At 57.5% G+C, this 21550-nt stretch overlaps 1 protein-coding gene across 1 annotated transcript in view; it reads right to left on the bottom strand.

The window, feature by feature from the left end:
• Positions 1 to 4581: 4581 nt before the first annotated feature.
• The window catches only part of ankrd6b (ankyrin repeat domain 6b), a 42024-nt gene continuing 25055 nt past the window's right edge, over positions 4582 to 21550 (bottom strand). Inside the window, 15 exon segments of the mRNA XM_030110821.1 lie at positions 4582 to 5100; positions 5170 to 5401; positions 5403 to 5486; positions 9330 to 9443; positions 9739 to 9891; positions 11127 to 11294; positions 12183 to 12296; positions 12626 to 12734; positions 12855 to 12928; positions 13809 to 13907; positions 14443 to 14541; positions 14903 to 15001; positions 15326 to 15424; positions 18254 to 18352; positions 19572 to 19670. Of these exon segments, the coding sequence (XP_029966681.1) occupies positions 4583 to 5100; positions 5170 to 5401; positions 5403 to 5486; positions 9330 to 9443; positions 9739 to 9891; positions 11127 to 11294; positions 12183 to 12296; positions 12626 to 12734; positions 12855 to 12928; positions 13809 to 13907; positions 14443 to 14541; positions 14903 to 15001; positions 15326 to 15424; positions 18254 to 18352; positions 19572 to 19670 (2160 nt within the window). The 3' untranslated portion in view covers position 4582.

Below are 21550 nucleotides of genomic sequence, written 5' to 3'. Positions count from 1 at the left end.
CACTGACTTCCCCACAGCTCGTCCTCACACTCATTTCTCTGACAGGAGTAGACCCTCTACACAGGAGGTCTGGTGTGTGTTCGTCCTCTGAAGCCTCAGTAATCCTTCTGTTTGGCTGCTCGTGTCTTACGGCTCCTGAACTCTTTGTGGTTCACCTGAAATGAGAGAACAGCAGCAGACGTCACCAGGCTGCTCTCCAGAACAATCGGCTGGATCTAAGCCGTGGGCGTGTTGTTGACTCATCCTGGCATCAGGTATCACATTCCACACAGCTTTGTGCTTTTCAACACAATGAAAGTCCTAATGAGCGGTTAGAACCCTGAGGAGCTCCAGCAGGAGGCTGCAGAGACTCTCTCACCTTTCTGCCCCGAAACCAGAGACGAGACAAAGGTTCACATGAAAGGTCAGACTGGGCAAGAGCAGAGAGCCTGCTGCACCTCTCAGAGGATCCTGAGCGAGGCCAGTGACCCAGAGCCCAGAACCCCCCCTCCATCCACCCAGCCCCCCTATCCACCCAGCCCCCCCCTCCATCCACCCAGCCCCCCCCCTCCATCCACCCAGCCCCCCCCATCTCCATCCAACCAGCCCCCCTCCTCCTCATCCATCTGAAAACTTAAAACAAGAAGGTTGGCCCAACAGTCTGAAGACAAGGGATTTTTTTTATTTTACTGGTCATGAGACACAGAAACAAAACAAGAAGTGACTTGAATACCAAAATATACCAAAACATGTTGAAGAAGAAGAAACGACGAAGAAAGGTGGAGCACTGAATGTAAAGTAGAAACAGAAACCAGAGAGAGCCGAGAGTGAGGAACTTCACAGAAAGCCTTAGCGTGATGAAGAAGGGCGAAAAGCTGAGGAACAGAAGCTTCTGGAAGCTGCTGATGAAGAGCAACATCTGAACAATGAAGGTTCTTTCACGTCTTTATTTCCTCTTCGTGCTTTTCTGACTCCTCGTCTGGAGGAAACAGTCGGTCATCTGTGACGTTTTGGAGGACGAGCCGGGGATGAATCTGAGGTTCACACACATTTCAGCACAGAGCATTTTCTCCGTTTGTATAAATGTAATGTCATGAGTGGACCAGGTTCCTGCTGGTTCTGCCTGATCAGGGTTCCACATGTTCACACAGTACCCTCTGAGGAGGGCTCTCATCAGACCAGGGCTCATTTAGTTTGAGGACTTCAGGTCCCGGGTCTTGATCAGCTGCTTGAACCAGCAGGACGGGCTCTTCCAGTCCACTGACCTCCAACGGTTCTGTTGATTTGGCTCAATCAGGATTTGTATTTTAAGTAGTTCAGAGTCCAGGTTTACACGATATCACCACCACAAGTAAACCAACAACGGCGAGGGACTGGGACGGTCCCTCTGCGGTGCCGTCCTCAGTTCAGAGGACAGAGCGGCTCACAGTCTATCAAGAAGCTCTCGTCTGAAGCATCAGATGGCAGGAAAACAGCCCAAAGCCTCATTCAGGAGGAAAAAACAGTGTGAATTCCTTCTAGCTGGGACGTTTTCAACCGGCTAAGACAAGCTAACGTCACAACATGCACTCTGTAAAAAACAGTTTTCACAGTTAACAAGGAAACTTCCAGACTCAGGTAGTCAAACAGACACAGTGCATCCAGAAAGCACTCACTTCTTCCACATTCTCTCATGTTACTGTCATGTCTGTCCTCAGAACTCGACTCACACAGCAGCCCAAAATGACAACCTGAAAAAAATGGACTTTTCAGAAAATCATGTTTGGAGGAAACCAGGCTGCAACACCATCCTGACAGTGGAGCACGGCGGAGGCAGCATCATGCTTCACCAGGCTGCAGCTCCACCCTGACAGTGGAGCACGGCGGAGGCAGCATCATGCTTCACCAGGCTGCAGCTCCATCCTGACAGTGGAGCACGGCGGAGGCAGCATCATGCTTCACCAGGCTGCAGCTCCATCCTGACAGTGGAGCACGGCGGAGGCAGCATCATGCTTCACCAGGCTGCAGCTCCACCCTGACAGTGGAGCACGGCGGAGGCAGCATCACGCTTCACCAGGCTGCAGCTCCATCCTGACAGTGGAGCACGGCGGAGGCAGCATCACGCTTCACCAGGCTGCAGCTCCATCCTGACAGTGGAGCATGGCGGAGGCAGCATCATGCTTCACCAGGCTGCAGCTCCATCCTGACAGTGGAGCACGGCGGAGGCAGCATCACGCTTCACCAGGCTGCAGCTCCATCCTGACAGTGGAGCACGGCGGAGGCAGCATCATGCTTCACCAGGCTGCAGCTCCACCCTGACAGTGGAGCACGGCGGAGGCAGCATCATGCTTCACCAGGCTGCAGCTCCACCCTGACAGTGGAGCACGGCGGAGGCAGCATCATGCTTCACCAGGCTGCAGCTCCACCCTGACAGTGGAGCACGGCGGAGGCAGCATCATGCTTCACCAGGCTGCAGCTCCACCCTGACAGTGGAGCACGGCGGAGGCAGCATCATGCTTCACCAGGCTGCAGCTCCACCCTGACAGTGGAGCACGGCGGAGGCAGCATCATGCTTCACCAGGCTGCAGCTCCACCCTGACAGTGGAGCATGGCGGAGGCAGCATCACGCTTCACCAGGACCAAACTCCTGGACATCAGGCGATTACAACAGCTGCTGTTAGGGGGCGCTGTCATCTGGTTCCAACAGTTACCAGAGAGGAAGTGAAGCCTGAAGAAGAAGAGACAGGCTCACTGATCGGGCCAGACTGAAGCCCCGCCCCTTTAGCCAGCTAGCAGCTAGCCACTAGCAACAGCAACATTTAGTCTTCTGACCATCTATCAATGAACTCACCACTCCTTGTATGACCTTTGACCTCCAGACATTTTAACTTTGTCTGTTTCTTTTGACTTGAACCATTGACTTTATTGTTTTACTACATGCATTGGGCTCCATGTCACATCTGCTGAATACAGCTGCTGGAATGTCATGATTTCAAGGTACCAGAGTTCACCTGTTGGATCCAGATCAGAGTCCAGGGGGCTTTACTACAAGACCAAAGAAGGAGGACTTTCCCAGAGAGTCCCTGAAGTGGACTGTGGTCCGGATCAAGCAGGACTGTGTGAAAGCGTCTTGAGGCTGTGGAGTCTGATGGTGCGTTCACGCCGGATGCGTCGCGGGCGTCGTCGACGCTTGGGATGCCTCGAAGCTGACGCTTGTGACGCTTCAAGAACGACGCTGACACCAGGTGGTCACAAAGCTCGCGACGCTCTTGACGCACGTCAGTTTATCGGCGCACGGGAGGCTGATTTCTGTTTCCAGCTATGGCGGATCGCATCAGGAGAGCGGCTCGGCTTTATTTGTTAAATAAAGCTAGACCGCGCCGTCGTCGGAAAAGTGGCTATTGGCTGGTCTGCTCCTCTCTGCTCTGACTGCAGCAGGGGGCGCTGCTGAGACTGACCGCTGTGAGCGCTTTGGGACGGGGGAGGGGCTCACGCAGCACCCGGTGCTCATGGACGACAGCAGCGAGACGTCCTGTCACGTCTCCAGAGCACCGGAGAAGGTCGCTAGGTTTGTCGCTAGTTGCTTTTGACAAAAAAAAAGTCTCCAAGAGGCTTTGGAAAGTTGCCAGATTTAGCGAGAAAGTCGTCAAGTTGGCAGCACCGGCCGGCCCGCATCGGTGCTCGGATCACTCGTAGTGACGGAGCACCGGAGGGATCGTCTCTGATTGGTTGACGTCCAGCGGCAGCGCGTCGAAAGTTCAGTTTTCCCAACTCTCAAAAAGTGACGCTCACGACGCTCTTGACGCCGGGGACGCGTGTCGTGGGCATCGACGCTCGAAATGCTCAAAAGTCGACGCTCCCGCCGCGCCGCCCCGCCCCCCGCCGCTCGTCCACATAGAGTTTGCATAGAAAAGCGCCGCTCACGACGCGTCCGGTGTGAACGCACCATAACAGGACGTATTAGTTCTAAACCGTTGTCCTGCCGTCATTCTGGAACGTTCTGAAGAGTTCTGAGGAACAGATGACCTGAACCCGTCTTGCCGTCAGAGCTTGATGAGAACATGTGGAAGGAGCGAAGCGCTGTGAATACTTTGTATTCAGAGTATTTTCTCATGAGTACAGAGAAGGTTGGTCATTAAGATGGCGTTTTCAGCCTGATTTCAGTTTATTTCCCCCTGGACCTCTGCTGGACCTCTGCTGGACCCCTGCTGGACCCCCGCTGGACCCCCTCTGGACCCCCGCTGGACCCCCGCTGGACCCCTGCTGGACCCCCGCTGGGCCCCCGCTGGACCCCCGCTGGGCCCCCGCTGGACCCCCCCTGGACCCCTGCTGGACCCCCGTTGGACCCCTGCTGGGCCCCCCTGGACCCCTGCTGGACTCCTGCTGGACCCCCCCTGGACCCCCGCTGGACCCCTGCTGGGCCCCCCTGGACCCCTGCTGGACCCCTGCTGGACCCCCGCTGGACCCCTGCTGGACCCCTGCTGGACTCCCGCTGGACCCCCGCTGGGCCCCTGCTGGACCCCCGCTGGACCCCCGCTGGACCCCCGCTGGACCCTGCTGGACCCCCGCTGGACCCCCGCTGGGCCCCGCTGGGCCCCCGCTGGATGCACCGCGGGGGGCGGGCTCAGCAGTGGTCGGGGCCGCGGGTCCTGAGTGTGCGCAGCTCGTCCTCCAGCTGGGCGATGCGGTGCTCCAGCGCGGCGCGCTCGGCCTGTGCCCGGCGGCCGGCCTGGCGCCGCGCCTCCTCCACCTTCCTCTCGTACCAGCGCTCCATCTGCGCCGCCACGGCCTCGAAGAACAGCTGGGTCACCTCCAGGGCGTGCATGCTGTCCCGCTCCTGGGCGAAGGACGGCCCCGCCTCCCCCGGGGGCCCTCCGGACTTAGTCCTGGCCTGGGACCGCCTGTGGCGGTGCCTCCCGCGGTGGCGGCCCCCCTCCCCCTGCCCCTCCCCCTCCCGTCCCCCAGTCCGGCTGCCGGGGCGCTCTGCAGCGGGGGACAGGCTGCTGGACCTGTGTGGGCTGAAGTCCCCCCGGCCCAGGTCCTGGACGGTCCTCCTCTGCTGCTGGTTAGCCCCCCCCAGGGGGCGCTCCTTGGGCCGGACCACCTGGGTGGAGGAGGGGGGGCCGCGGGCCTTGTCTCCGTCTGTGGAGAGTCCAGAGTCAGTCCCAGCCGTCCGTCCCTGACACCCCCCCTCCCCCGGACAGGGTTTACCTGGAGAACTCTCCATGTGGACCACGAAGTAGGGGTTGGCCGACCCCCCCTCTGCCACGCCGGACTCCCCCCAGGGGGGAGCCGGGACCGCAGGGCTGCCGGGGAGCTCCGGGTTCCGGGGGCCGGCCTCCTCTCCGCCGGGCGGCACGGTGACGGGGGTCAGGGGGGTCAGGGGGGTCGGGGGGGCGTCGGTCAGACCGTCAGCCTCCGAGGACGAGCCGGCCAGCTGGAGGACGGGGGGGGTCTCCGGCCAGACGGACCTCCATGTTCTGCAGCTTGGACACACACCAAGTCTTCAGCTCAGTGGCTAGAGACGCCTGAAGGACACACACACACACACACACACACACACACACACACACACACACACACACACACACACACACACACACACACACACACACACACACACACACACACACACACACACACACACACACACACACACACACACACAGGGACACACAGACACATGCACACACAAATGTCACAGTAGCAGGAACACACACACACACACACTTCGCTGTGACTGATTTCGGACATTTTTAGAGCTCGACAACCAGCCCAACTGGCACAAAAAATGTAATAAAACCCAAAATGTAACATCTGGTGAGTAACAAGAGGCTGAGTCCAGGACCAGAAACGTTTCACCCCAAATGTTACAACTCGATACGTCTTGGGTTCATTACTCCACGATAGACGCACAACCCTCCAGCCAAATATATACATACATACATACATATATATATCCATCCATCCATTCATCCATCCATTTTCTACCGCTTATCCGGGGCCGGGTCGCGGGGGCAGCAGTCTCAGCAGGGATGCCCAGACTTCCTGTCCCCAGACACTTCCTCCAGCTCCTCTGGGAGGATCCCAAGGCGTTCCCAGGCCAGCCGAGAGACATAGTCTCTCCAGCGTGTCCTGGGTCTTCCCCGGGGTCTCCTCCCAGTGGGACATGCCCGGAACACCTCCCTGGGGAGGCGTCCAGGAGGCATCCTAAACAGATGTCCGAGCCACCTCAGCTGGTTCCTCTCGATGTGGAGGAGTAGCGGCTCTACTCCGAGCTCCTCCCTGGTGACTGAGCTCCTCACCCTATCTCTAAGGGAGCGCCCAGCCACCCTACGGAGGAAGCTCATTTCGGCCGCTTGTATCCGGGATCTTGTCCTTTCGGTCATGACCCAAAGCTCATGACCATAGGTGAGGGTGGGAACGTAGATTGACCGGTAAATCGAGAGCTTCGCCTTTCGGCTCAGCTCCTTCTTCACCACGACGGACCGATACAACGACCGCATCACTGCAGCCGCTGCACCGATCCGCCTGTCAATCTCACGCTCCATCCGTCCCCCACTCGTGAACAAGACCCCAAGATACTTGAACTCCTCCACTTGGGCTAGGGTCTCTCCACCAACCTGGAGGGGGCAAGCCACCTTCCTCTGGTCGAGGACCATAGCCTCGGATTTGGAGGTGCTGATCCTCATCCCTGCCGCTTCACACTCGGCTGCGAACCGCCCCAGTGCATGCTGTAGGTCCGGGTTCGATGAAGCCAACAGGACAACATCATCTGCACAAAGCAGAGATGAAATCCTGTGGTTCCCGAACCGGACCCCCTCCGGCCCCTGGCTGCACCTAGAAATTCTGTCCATGAAGATTATGAACAGAACCGGTGACAAAGGGCAGCCCTGCCGGAGTCCAACATGCACCGGGAACAGGTCCGACTTACTGCCGGCAATGCGGACCAGACTCCTACTCCGGTCATACAAAGACCGGACGGCCCTTAACAAGGGGCCCCGGACTCCGTATTCCCGGAGCACCCCCCACAAGACACCACGAGGGACACGGTCGAATGCCTTCTCCAAATCCACAAAACACATGTGGACTGGTTGGGCAAACTCCCACGAACCCTCGAGCACCCTATGGAGGGTATAGAGCTGGTCCACTGTTCCACGACCCGGATCCGAGGTTCGACTATCGGTCGGATCCTCCTCTCCAGTACCCTGGAATAGACTTTCCCGGGGAGGCTGAGGAGTGTAATCCCCCTATAGTTGGAGCACACCCTCCGGTCCCCCTTTTTAAAGAGGGGGAACAACACCCCGGTCTGCCAATCCAGAGGCACCGTCCCCGACCGCCACGCGATGTTGCAGAGACGTGTCAACCAAGACAGTCCCTGCACATCCAGAGACTTAAGGTACTCAAGCCGAATCTCGTCCACCCCCGGTGCCTTGCCACCGAGGAGCTTGCCAACCACCTCAGTGACTTCAGCTTGGGTGATGAACGAGTCCACCTCTGAGACCTCAGCCTCTGCTTCCTCCACGGAAGACGTGGCGACGGGATTGAGGAGGTCCTCAAAGTATTCCTTCCACCGTCCAACAATATCCCCAGTTGAGGTCAGCAGCTCCCCACCTCCACTGTAAACAGTGTTGGCGGAGACCTGCTTTCCCCTCCTGAGGCGCCAGACGGTTTGCCTCACGGTTTGCCAGAATTTCTTCGAGGCCGACCGATAGTCCTCCTCCATGGCCTCCCCGAACTCCTCCATGAGAGAAGCTCTCCCGGAGGTGGGAGTTGAAAGCCATGCTGACAGAGGGTTCCGCCAGACGTTCCCAGCAGACCCTCACAACACGTTTGGGTCTGCCAAGTCTGTCCGGTTTCCTCCTCCGCCAGCGAATCCAACTCACCACCAGGTGGTGATCGGTCGACAGCTCTGCCCCTCTCTTCACCCGAGTGTCCAAAACACGCGGCCGGAGGTCAGATGACACGACAACAAAGTCGATCATCGACCTCCGACCTAGGGTGTCCTGGTGCCAAGTGCACTTATGGACACCCCTGTGCTCGAACATGGTGTTCGTTATGGACAAACTGTGACTAGCACAGAAGTCCAATAACAGAACACCACTCGGGTTCAGATCGGGGAGGCCGTGTGATCCAATCACCCCCTTCCAGGTCTCACTGTCGCTGCCCACGTGGGCGTTGAAGTCCCCCAGTAGAACAATGGAGTCCCCAGTTGGAGCACTGTCCAGCACCCCTCCCAGGGACTCCAAGAAGGCTGGGTACTCTGCACTGCTGTTCGGCCCGTAAGCCGAGACAACAGTGAGGCACCTATCCCCAACCCGAAGGCGCAGGCATGCAACCCTCTCGTTCACTGGGGTGAACTCCAACACATGGCGGCTGAGCTGTGGGGCTATCAGCAAACCCACACCAGCCCGCCGCCTCTCACCGCGGGCAACGCCAGAAAAGTGGAGAGTCCAGCCCTTCTCGAGAGGTTGGGTTCCAGAGCCCAGGCTGTGTGTGGAGGTGAGCCCGACTATATCTAGCCAGTACCTCTCAACCTCCCTCACAAGCTCAGGCTCCTTCCCCGCCAACGAGGTGACATTCCATGTCCCTAGAGCCAGTCTCTGTGTCCGGGGATCGGGTCGCCGGGCACCCTGCCGTCGGCTGCCACCCAATCCACACTGCACCCGGCCCCTACGGTTCCCTCGGTGGGTGGTGAGCCCACCGGAGGTCAGGCCCACGTCGTCCCTTCGGGCTGAGCCCGGCCGGGCCCCGTGGGCAAAGACCCGGCCACCAGGCGCTCGCTTACGAGCCCCAACCCCAGGCCTGGCTCCAGGGTGGGGCCCCGGCTGCGCCATACCGGGCGACGTAACGACCTTTGTTCTTTTTCTAATCATAGGGGGTTTTGAACTGTCTGGCCCGTCACCCAGGACCTGTTTGCCATGGGAGACCCTACTAGGGGGCATAAAGCCCCCCGGCAACATAGCTCCTGGGATCATGCGGGCTCTCAAACTCCCCCACCACGATAAGGTGGCAGTTCTAGGGGGAGACATATATATCAGCATACATATATATATATATATATATATATATATATATATATATATATATGTATATATGTATAAATATATAAATATATATATATATATATATATATATATACAGTATATATATATATATACATACATATATATATATATATATATATATATATATATATATATATATATATATATATATATATATCTATATATATATATATATATATATATATATATATATATATATATATATATATGTGCTACATCCTGGACTCTATCAGGGCCGAGCATCAGATCCTCCTTCACATAACAGACACGACTCAGCAGGGAGCCCGGGGTGGGCGGAGCTACCTGTCTCCTGTCGGCCTCCGCCCGCTGCTGCAGCGCTCGCTGCTCCATCCTCTGCTCACACTCACTCCTCTCCGCCGACACACGCTCCACTGTCAGCTTATCCAGAGCTCGGATCTGAGGCACAACACACACACGCACGCACGCACGCACGCACGCACGCACGCACGCACGCACGCACGCACGCACGCACGCACGCACACACACACACACACACACACACACACACACAGGGGTGTTATTCATGTGGGTCTAGCAGCATTAGCATGTTTCCACTCAGGGGAGAGTTGTGAAGGTACCGGTTTAGACATGGAGAATGTATTACAGAAAACACTCTGCTGCTGATCCACACACACCTGAGGAGCAGAACGCTTCCTCTCCCAGAACCAGATGTGTCTGGAGGGTACGGTACCTGGTGCCGGTTCCTGCGGTCCAGCTTCCCCATCTTGCTGTTCATCAGGTCCTGGACGGTGTGGATCTCCGTCTTCATCTCCTCCTTGGTGGCCTCCAGCTGGTTCTCCAGTTTACTGATCAGAGGCTCACATCGACAGCCGTTCAGAGGAGCCTGCAACACAGCCCGGGTCAAAGGTCAGGTTCCCTGAGGAGACGCTGCAGGGCTGGCAGAACCCCCCTCCTTCCTCTGACATGGAGGCTGGAGGTCTAACAGAACCACAGAGAACCGTTCCAGTTCAGGCTGGAGGTCCTCCTCTGCAGAGCAGAGTCCCACACACAGCCTGAAGAAACATGACTGACAGCTCCTCCCGTCCACACCTGTCCAGGTGTTGAAGACCTCCTGCTCTTGTTGGTGCTGCAGCGACAGCGTGATGCTCTGTGCTGCAGCGACAGCGTGACGCTCTGTGCTGCAGCGACAGCGTGACGCTCTGTGCTGAAACCACAGCGTGACGCTCTGTGCTGAAACCACAGCGTGACGCTCTGTGCTGAAACCACAGCGTGACGCTCTGTGCTGAAACCACAGCGTGACGCTCTGTGCTGAAACCACAGCGTGACGCTCTGTGCTGAAACCACAGCGTGACACTCTATGGGCGCTGAAACCACAGCGTGACGCTCTGTGCTGAAACCACAGCGTGACGCTCTGTGCTGAAACCACAGCGTGACACTCTATGGGCGCTGAAACCACAGCGTGACGCTCTGTGCTGAAACCACAGCGTGACGCTCTGTGGGCGCTGAAACCACAGCGTGACGCTCTGCGCTGAAACCACAGCGTGACGCTCTGTGGGCGCTGAAACCACAGCATGACGCTCTGCGCTGAAACCACAGCGTGACGCTCTGCGCTGCAGCGACAGCGTGACACTCTGTGCTGAAACCACAGCATGACGCTCTGTGCTGAAACTACAGCGTGACGCTCTGCGCTGCAGCCACAGCGTGACACTCTGTGCTGAAACTACAGCGTGACGCTCTGCGCTGAAACCACAGCGTGATGCTCTGCGCTGAAACCACAGCGTGACGCTCTGTGGGCGCTGAAACTACAGCGTGACGCTCTGCGCTGCAGCCACAGCGTGACACTCTGTGCTGAAACCACAGCATGACGCTCTGTGCTGAAACCACAGCGTGACACTCTGTGCTGAAACCACAGCGTGACACTCTGTGCTGAAACCACAGCGTGACACTCTGTGCTGAAACTACAGCGTGACGCTCTGCGTTCCAGCGACAGCGTGACACTCTGCACTGCAGCGTCCGTCACCAGGAGACTTTCCAACACGTCAGCAGAGCTTCACAGGAGAACGGCTGTTCAGTCCTCCACGGTCTCAGGAACAGATCCTGCACCACAGGAGGGCTTACCTGCATGATCTTGCCGTCCTTGCCCCGGTACAGCGTGTAGAGCTGGTAGGCCTTGTAGCTGTGGGGAGGGGGGGCCTGGGGGGGGGCTCCTCGAAGTTTGGCCCTCCGCTTCAGAAAGGCGTCGCCGTGCTTGATCTCCCTCCGACGCAGAGGCTCCGACAGGGACGGCTGCAACGCAACGTGGCAGGTTACTGCTGGGGGCGGGTGAGCTACCGGAGGGGGTGGGGTTGATCGGATAGGGGCGGGGCTATCGGCAGGGTGGAGCTATCTGAAGGGGTGGGGTTTGTTGGTTAGGGGTGGAGCTGTCGGAGGGGGTGGGGTTTGTTGGTTAGGGGTGGAGCTGTCAGAGGGGGTGGGGTTTATCGGATAGGGGCGAGGCTATCGGTGGGGGTGGGGTTTATTGGTTAGGGGTGGGGCTATCGGAGGGGTGGGGTTATATGATGGGGTGGATTTATCATGTGGGGGAGGGATTATCAGCCAGGGGAGGTGTAACCTAGATGATAACCCAGCCCCGAGCTTATAACTCCTTCCAAGCCAATAGGCTGTCATCTATCGTCTGGGGGCGGGGCTATTGAGACCATCTGGAAACAACACCGCCATCTTTACACTGACAGACTTCACTCAATCATTCACATTCATCATGGAGGCAAACTTCAGGCAGACTGAAGCCCAGACCCAGAGCGCCCTGGACTGAGGTCTGCACCCGAGGTCCAACCAGACCTGGAGGAGCTGGAGGACCGAGCCGAGCTCCACCAGCTGCTCAGCCGCAGGAACAAGTTAAAGGAGGAGAGCAAACGGAAAAACCATCAACAGGATCCAGATGTTGTGAAAGACCTGTTCACACGTCAGGGTCTGGAACCGGGGTGTCCTGAACGTCCCAGTGACTGTCCTCTCACCTGACCTGGGTCTCATGGGGCTTTCTGTCCTGCGGTGGCTGCAGGGACCAGGCTGCCACTAGGGGGAGCCAGACTGGAACCAAGCCAGCCCTGAACCTGCACCTGGTCCTTCTTGGTGGAAAACATGATCAGCGCTCCCCCACCCCCACCCCTCCCCCACCTTGTCTTTCTGCCTCCTGCTCTTGGGCCTCCTGCTGCTGGTGTCGGCGGCCTCGGGTTGTCGGCACGCCGCCCGCTCGCTGCTCTGCGAATCGTCTGCAGCCGAAGCGCTGTCCTGCAGGAAACAGAACCACGTCACAGCCAGCAGGGGGCGGCGTGAGCGGTGAGAGGCGGAGCCTCACATGAACAACACTGCTCTCAGGTTTCTACCAATCACCTGTCTGATCTGGTTCCTGGGAACATGTGAAGTCACTCCCCAACCTTTAAACACTCTGATCTGACTCTAACATTCATGACCTTTGACCTCCAGCCTTCTTCTGACTCATCTGTTTTTCCACAAAACGTCTCGATGTGAGGAAAATAAACTAAAAGCCAGATCAGTGAACTAAACAGACTGAGGTTCCTCAGTCCCGGACTGGTTTGATTCCAGCAGGACTCTCTCACCTGACAGGGGAGCATCTGGTCTCTGGGCACCGACTGAGCCCGGCCCTCGGCCCGCAGCCGGTCCCTCCTCTTCCTCACAGTCCTGCCACGCACAAAGCTCTGCACCTGAACACACACACACGATTCATGCTGGTGTGTGTGTGTGTGTGTGTGTGTGTGTGTGTGTGTGTGTGTGTGTGTGTGTGTGTGTGTGTGTGTGTGTGGGGCGCTGCAGTCCTGCAGTACCTGGGGAGCCTTGGTGAGCAGCAGAGCCACTTCTGGGTTGTTGTGTTCTCGGGCCAGATCCAACGCTGTGTGACCGGCCTGCGCACACACACACACACACACACACACACACACACACACACACACACACACACACACACACACACACACAAGAGCAGAGCAGATGAAAAAAGAAGTTTGTTATGAGGCTCACTTCCTCAAACTTCCCTCTCTCCCTGACCCTCAGACAGAGCAGACAGGATGAAGTCAGTCAGGCTGAATTGAGCCTCATTAAGCCAGATTGTGTGTTGAAGGGAAATTTACTTTATTTTGTGTGTTTTCAGCGACTGAAGACTGCCCAGCGGGTCGAAACGTCGAGCCGGCAAAACACACGATTTACGTTTCACTTTCATTTTTTTTCATATCTGCGCTCTTTATTTCAGTTTGTGTCTCATACCAGCCTTTTCCTCCTGATTTTTCTGATAATTCGGCCGAGTTCATTTCGGTGCTCAGCTGGAGTGCTGTGTGTGTGTGTGGCGGGGGTGGGGGGTTAACGCCTGATAAAAATATTTGTCAGCGTTGAGGAAGCAGTGCGGCCCAGCCCTAATTCTAACCTGTTCTCTAGTTCTAGGTTCTAGATATGATCCTGCTGCAGGGACCAGGGAACTCTCACTTCTTCTGTATGAACATATTAACTAATCAACCTTCTTTATGTGTTAATGCCTTTTTCTGTGTTTCCCTTCTCACACACTCAAACTGCTCCTCTCGGATAGTTTTCAGTAGAGCAGACAGACGGATGAATTCCACTCCTGTGGCTGTTTTCCTTCAGAAAGACCACATGTCAGGCTGGAACACATCGGAGACGAGCTAAAGACCGAGCAGGGAGAACACTCCAGAGTCAGGAAGAAGGATTCCTGCCGAACGATCTGAGCTGCTGCTTCTTTAGAGGTGGAGGCAGCAGTGACGGCGAGGGACTGACGTTGTTGCAGATGCGGCCGTCGGCGCCGGCCTCCAGCAGCAGGCCCACCGTCTTCTTGTGGTTGAGGGCGGCGGCCACGTGCAGCGGAGAGTCTCCCACCTGTAACGCAGCAGGAGACGGCGGGTGAGGCAGATCGGACCGAGGGGGGCGAGCGAGGAGACCCCTGAGAGCATTCCCTCCCAGCCTGGGTCGAGGCTTTCGGATACAGCCTCCAGAAGCTCCAAAAACCCAGTGGGAAAAGAAGAAATCTTGGTTCTCCCCAAGATTTCTTCTTTTCCCACTGGGTTTTTGGAGTTTTTTCTTGCCGGATGTGAGGGTCGAAGGCGGTGGTTGCTTCGTTCTGTCTCGTTACTGTAAATATTGACATATTACCATTATGCTTATTCACTGTTTTTACTTTTACCGACCAATGTAACATCTTGAAGCCCTCTGAGGCAACTGTTGTTGTGATACTGGGCTATACAAAAAATAAATTGATTGATTGAAATTGAATTGAAGCAGCAGAGAGGAAACGCTTCAGCTCAGAACAGGAACAGGAACCCAGTCCTCTGACTCCTGCAGAACCCGGGAGGCGTGAGGCTCCGCTCTGGCCCGAGGAGGCTGAGGGCCGGTGTCGAGGACTGAAGGAACTCACCAGGTTCTTCTCGGACACGGAGCACAGCGCCCCCAGCAGGATGCGGACCACCGCCACGTGGCTGTAGCGAGCCGCCACGTGCAGACAGGTGTCTCCAGCCTGGAACCGTCCAACAACAGCACAGCGGAGGACAGCTGAGAGGACTGACACTCTGCAGCCGGACTCACATTCTCCTAAATAGCATCTGTACAAGGCAAGTATAAGAGATCATCGTCATGGAGCCATGGAACGCTCCAGGCCGGGTCAAACCATCACGGTACGGGGGACTCTGGGTTCAGGCCAGGAAATGGAAGCGCTGACCTGATATGAACTCTGTTCATGATCTTTCTTTCATATCTTACTGAAGAACCGCTTCATAAATAAGTCATGAGGACTGCTGAGGTGTTGCTGAGGCTGAGCAGAAGCTGGTCTCCATGGCAACAGGCGGAGACGTCAGAGAGACAGACCGCGGAGGACTCACGTGGTTCTTGGTGTCGGGCCGGGACCCCCCCAGGAGCAGAACCCTGCAGCTCTGAGAGTGTCCGTTCTGACAGGACAGGTGGAGGGACGTGTTTCCTGCCTGCAGGGACGAGAGCCTCAGTCAGACCAGGACAGACCGGGACAGACCGGGACAGACCGGGACAGACCAGGACAGACCAGGACAGACCAGGACAGACCAGGACAGACCAGGACAGACCGGGACAGACCGGGACAGACCGGGACAGACCGAGAGAGAGAGTGAGAAGAGTGAGAGCTGACCGAGTGAGAGAGAGTGAGAGTGAGAGAACTGACTGAGAGAGAGAGTGAGAGAGAGAGAGAGAGAGAGAGAGAGAGTGAGGACTGACTGAGTGAGGGGAGTGAATAAGAGTGAGGGGAGTGAGGTAGAGTGAAGGAGAGTGCTCACCTTGTTCTTGGCGTGCACGTTGGCTCCAGCCTTCACCAGCAGTTTGACGGACTGGCTGAAGCCGTGCCAGGACGCCTCGTGCAGCGCCGTGTTTCCATCCTGAGGGGGGAGGAGCCACCGTCTCACCATCACTACATCCACACCTCCACCCCCCTCCACCCCCCTCCACCCCTCCCTCCATCCTCCTGCAGGGATTAATGTAGAGACCTGGAGGTCGTGACCCTCTGGAGATAAGCTGGGTCAGGATCTACTGATGGAGCTACAGCACAGCTCCACCTGCTGGACCACGTCCAGGAGAGCCCAGGAGAGGCCCTGTCACCTCTGACCTCCTCTGACCTCCTCTGACCTCCTCTCTCCTCCTCTGACCTCCTCTCTCCTCCTCTGACCTCCTCTGACCTCCTCTGACCTCCAATGACCTCCTCTCTCCTCCTCTGACCTCCTCTGACCTCCTCTGACCTCCTCTGACCTCCTCTGACCTCCTCTGACCTCCAATGACCTCCTCTCTCCTCCTCTCTCCTCCTCTGACCTCCTCTGACCTCCTCTGACCTCCTCTCTCCTCCTCTCTCCTCCTCTGTCCACCTCTGACCTCCTCTCTCCTCCTCTGACCTCCTCTCTCCTCCTCTGACCTTCTCTGACCTCCTCTCTCCTCCTCTGACCTCCTCTGACCTCCTCTCTCCTCCTCTCTCCTCCTCTGACCTCCTCTGACCTCCTCTGACCTCCTCTGACCTCCTCTCTCCTCCTCTGACCCTCCTCTCTCCTCCTCTGACCTCCTCTGACCTCCTCTGACCTCCTCTCTCCTCCTCTGACCTCCTCTGACCTCCTCTCTCCTCCTCTGACCTCCTCTGACCTCCTCTCTCCTCCTCTCTCCTCCTCTGACCTCCTCTGACCTCCTCTGACCTCCTCTCTCCTCCTCTCTCCTCCTCTGACCTCCTCTGACCTCCTCTGACCTCCTCTCTCCTCCTCTCTCCTCCTCTGACCTCCTCTCTCCTCCTCTCTCCTCCTCTCTCCTCCTCTGACCTCCTCTCTCCTCCTCTGACCTCCTCTCTCCTCCTCTGACCTCCTCTCTCCTCCTCTGACCTCCTCTCTCCTCCTCTGACCTCCTCTGACCTCCTCTGACCTCCTCTCTCCTCCTCTGACCTCCTCTCTCCTCCTCTGACCTCCTCTGACCTCCTCTGACCTCCTCTCTCCTCCTCTGACCTCCTCTCTCCTCCTCTGACCTCCTCTCTCCTCCTCTGACCTCCTCTCTCCTCCTCTGACCTCCTCTGACCTCCTCTGACCTCCTCTCTCCTCCTCTGACCTCCTCTGACCTCCTCTCTCCTCCTCTGACCTCCTCTCTCCTCCTCTGACCTCCTCTGACCTCCTCTGACCTCCTCTCTCCTCCTCTGACCTCCTCTCTCCTCCTCTGACCTCCTCTGACCTCCTCTGACCTCCTCTCTCCTCCTCTGACCTCCTCTCTCCTCCTCTGACCTCCTCTGACCTCCTCTCTCCTCCTCTGACCTCCTCTGACCTCCTCTGACCTCCTCTGACCTCCTCTCTCCTCCTCTGACCTCCTCTGACCTCCTCTCTCCTCCTCTGACCTCCTCTCTCCTCCTCTCTCCTCCTCTGACCTCCTCTGACCTCCTCTGACACCTCCTCTCTCCTCCGCTGACCTCCTCTCTCCTCCTCTCTCCTCCTCTCTCCTCCTCTGAACCTCCTCTCTCCGCCCTCTCTCCTCCTCTCTCTCCTCCTCTCTTCCTCCTCTGACCTCCTCTCTCCTCCTCTGACCTCCTCTGACCTCCTCTGACCTCCTCTCTCCTCCTCTGACCTCCTCTCTCCTCCTCTGACCTCCTCTGACCTCCTCTGACCTCCTCTCTCCTCCTCTGACCTCGCTCTCTCCTCCTCTGACCTCCTCTCTCCTCCTCTGACCTCCTCTCCGCCTCCTCTGACCTCCTCTGCCTCCTCTGACCTCCTCTCTCCTCCTCTGACCTCCTCCCTCCTCCTCTGACCTCCTCTCTCCTCCTCTGTCCTCCTCTGACCTCCTCTGACCTCCTCTCTCCTCCTCTGACCTCCTCTCTCCTCCTCTGACCTCCTCTGACCTCCTCTGACCTCCTCTCTCCTCCTCTGACCTCCTCTCTCCTCCTCTGACCTCCTCTGACCTCCTCTGACCTCCTCTCTCCTCCTCTGACCTCCTCTCTCCTCCTCTGACCTCCTCTGACCTCCTCTCTCCTCCTCTGACCTCCTCTGACCTCCTCTGACCTCCTCTGACCTCCTCTGACCTCCTCTCTCCTCCTCTGACCTCCTCTGACCTCCTCTCTACTCCTCTGACCTCCTCTCTCCTCCTCTCTCCTCCTCTGACCTCCTCTGACCTCCTCTGACCTCCTCTCTCCTCCTCTGACCTCCTCTCTCCTCCTCTGACCTCCTCTCTCCTCCTCTCTCCTCCTCTCTCCTCCTCTCTCCTCCTCTGACCTCCTCTCTCCTCCTCTGACCTCCTCTGACCTCCTCTGACCTCCTCTCTCCTCCTCTGACCTCCTCTCTCCTCCTCTGACCTCCTCTCTCCTCCTCTGACCTCCTCTCTCCTCCTCTGACCTCCTCTGACCTCCTCTGACCTCCTCTCTCCTCCTCTGACCTCCTCTGACCTCCTCTGACCTCCTCTCTCCTCCTCTGACCTCCTCTCTCCTCCTCTGACCTCCTCTGACCTCCTCTGACCTCCTCTCTCCTCCTCTGACCTCCTCTCTCCTCCTCTCTCCTCCTCTGACCTCCTCTGACCTCCTCTGACCTCCTCTCTCCTCCTCTGACCTCCTCTCTCCTCCTCTCTCCTCCTCATAACAGAGCTTTATCCACTTTTCATCCACGACTAATGATTCAGAGACCATAACCTCCCAGTCTCCTCTCCTCTACAGGAAGACGACCTTAAACTGAGACAGCGTCCCCTGTCCAGCCGTCCAGTACCTTGTCCTGTCTGTCCAGAGAGCAGCCCTCCTGGACCAGAGCGGCCAGGACGTCGCTGTGTCCCACCACGGCAGCTCGGTGCAGCGCCGTCTGCTCCCCCTGCACACACACACACACACACACACACACACACACACACACTGGAGTCGTTTTCAAAACATCTCTTGGATGAAAAAGATAAAATAAGTGAAATGGTGGGAAAAGGAAGAAATGAATAGATTTTCTTAATGAGAGGAAAAAAACAGAAAACTGCTTTGAGAAGAGATCCAGTATTTAAAATGGTTCAGCTGTCCGTCCGTCTGTCCGTCCGTCCGTCCGTCCGTCCGTCCGTCCGTCCGTCCGTCCGTCCGTCCGTCCGTCCGTCCGTCCGTCCGTCCGTCCGTCCGTCCGTCCGTCCGTCCGTCCTTCCTTCCTTCCTTCCTGTGGCCTTCACAGTCCAGAACCCCTCCTGTAAACTGTGTTTACTGTGTTTTCATCCATGTAATCTTTTCTCTGCTGATATTCGTGAGCATGTTGTGTGTGGAGCAAAGCCTGAAGGAACTGCTCCCTAAAGAGGACGACAGGATTTCAGGTGAAGAGTTTTAACAGCTAGTTGTGCAATACCACGTTACACCACCAGGTGGTGGACTCGTCCAGTAGAACTCATGGCTGTCCTTCCGTTACATTAAGACTGGAACAGCACACTGCTGGAACTGAAGAGGAGGGATGAACAGGAGTCTGTCTTCATCAAAAACCAGCAAACAGCTCACAGTGAAAAGGTCCCTGGTTCGAGTCCGAGCTGGGATTCTGAGAGCAGTTTGCATGTTCTCCCCATGTGCTCCAGGCTGCTCCCACATGTTGTGGAGATGAGGCTCTTTAAAAGTCTCCCAGCTGATTTCAGGGTGAAGAGCTTCACCTCCCTGTGCATGCTGGGACAGCGCAGAGGACTGATGTGGTTATGTGGGTTAATCTCGGGGCCGCTGCCGTCAGGAGGAGCACAAACACAGTGAGGCTGAGCCGAGCAGTGCCGAGCGCCGCCTCGCCGGCTCCGGGTCGACGTGGCGCCCGGAGAAAAGAGCCAGAGACAGGATCCTGGCGTGGGTCTGGCTAACCTCCTTCACTGTCCCTGATCGCCCCCCAGGCCTGGAGGTGGCGCTGCAGCCTGCTGCAGAGCTCACTGACCACAGACAGGGAATTCGGTCTGGTCTCAGATCTGGGCTCTCGCCGCCTGTGGGGGAGGGGGGCCGGTGGCATTCCAGAGTCCCACTCCAGGCCACTGGGGGGCGTGGCATGGCGGTCAGGGGGAGAGAGCGGGGAGCGGCGGGGGGGCGGTACTCACGTCGTCCTGGATGTCCAGGTCGCAGCCGGCGGCCAGCAGCAGACGCACCACCTCCACGTGGCCTTTGTAGGCAGCCAGGTGCAGCGGGCTCCTGCCATACTGCAGACACACAACACACACACTCACACAGACGCTACAGCGTGCACGGCGCGCACAGCGGACCGCAGCGGACCCACCTCGCCGTCCACAGAGGCTGACATGAGTGCAGAGGACGGTAATCTGGACGGTGAATGAAGACAAGCTGCCGCTCGGCCAAATCCTGCTCCGTAATGAAGCGACTGAAAACAAACATCTCTAATCCACAGCGCCCTGTCTGCACAGCTGTCCAGGATGACCTCTGACCTCTGCCTCTGCGGGTGGGATTGAGGTAAAGAGCTTCTTATCTTCTGCCATCAGAGGAAATCATCAGGACTTAACCGTTGAGCTCTGAGACACAACGCCTCGAGAAAACATCTAACAGGCTGCTGCTGCTCAGAGCCATGGTGGACCGCGCACGGCGGGCTGGGCGCCGTGCACGGTGCTCAGCCCGCCGTGCACGGTGCTCAGCCCGCCGTGCACGGTGCTCAGCCCGCTGTGCACGGTGCTCAGCCCGCCGTGCACAGAGCAGCGCATGTTCAGCTGCAAGGGAAGAAGCACCAGCTCCAGGTGACACACACTTCATCAAACACACTGTGGAGTGTGAGAAACCGAGGAGCTCCAGATCCCAGATCACTGGATCCATGTGGCTCAGAGGACCGTCGTGAACCCAGGAGGTCCTCCGCTGACCTCTGCTCGTCATGTGACCTCTCAGGTCGGCAGAGTTCACCTGCTGGCTGTGGAGATGAACTGCCTTCACTGCAGCACCAACATGAGCACTGGAGGCTTCTGCAGCCTGGCAGTCCTGAATCAGAGGAAGCCGGCTCTTCAGCACCCTGCGGTTCTTCAGCACCCTGCGGTTCTTCAGCACCCTGCGGCTCTTCAGCACCCTGCGGTTCTTCAGCACCCTGCGGTTCTTCAGCACCCTGCGGTTCTTCAGCACCCTGCGGTTCTTCAGCACCCTGCGGTTCTTCAGCACCCTGCGGTTCTTCAGCACCCTGCGGCTCTTCAGCACCCTGCGGTTCTTCAGCACCCTGCGGTTCTTCAGCACCCTGCGGTTCTTCAGCACCCTGCGGCTCTTCAGCACCCTGCGGTTCTTCAGCACCCTGCGGTTCTTCAGCGCGCTGCGGTTCTTCAGCACCCTGCGGTTCTTCAGCACCCTGCGGTTCTTCAGCACCCTGCGGTTCTTCAGCGCGCTGCGGTTCTTCAGCGTGCTGCCCTGCTGCCTTGCTTCAGGCAGCAGAACGCCAGCAGAATGGGTTTGGTGAAGGTTCTGGGCCCGGCAGCACCAGGAACCGAGCCGGTCCTCCTGCCAGGTGAAAGTCTGATCACAGATGAGCGCTGTTATTCCCACAGGAGGCTGTCTGGGCGCGGCTGGGGATCGGGTTACTCTGCCGGAGGGGGCCAGCCAGGAAACGGCAGGAGACTCGTCAGCGGCTCTGTCCTCACTCATTCACCGCTTCTACATTCAACCAGGCAGTTTTAGAAAAGGGTTCAGCACACCGGCAATGAAACAATCAGGAAACAGTGAGCAACACCAAGAAACACCCGGACGCCGCGGTCAGACTGCCAAACAACCCATTCAACACAACAACGAACTCAGGAGCAGAACCGAGAGCTGCAACAGTGAGGCTCAGCGGCGCCCAGCCGGGCTGGAAAACCCACTGAACCCCCCAGGTCCACAGCAAACATCCACACAGCCATAAACACAAACACCAACACCGGGCAGATCTCCGTAAACACCGGGCAGATCTCCGAAAACACCGGGCAGATGAGCATAAACACCGGGCAGATGTCCGTAAACACCGGGCAGATGTCCGTAAACACCAGGGAGATGTCCGTAAACACCGGGCAGATGTCTGTAAACACCGGGTAGACGTCCGTAAACACCGGGCAGATGAGCA

Source organism: Salarias fasciatus, chromosome 15, assembly GCF_902148845.1.
Source record: "Salarias fasciatus chromosome 15, fSalaFa1.1, whole genome shotgun sequence".
NCBI classification, from domain to species: domain Eukaryota; kingdom Metazoa; phylum Chordata; class Actinopteri; order Blenniiformes; family Blenniidae; genus Salarias; species Salarias fasciatus.
Note: the sequence above shows the minus strand (reverse complement) of the source record. Positions and strands in the feature narration are given on the sequence as shown.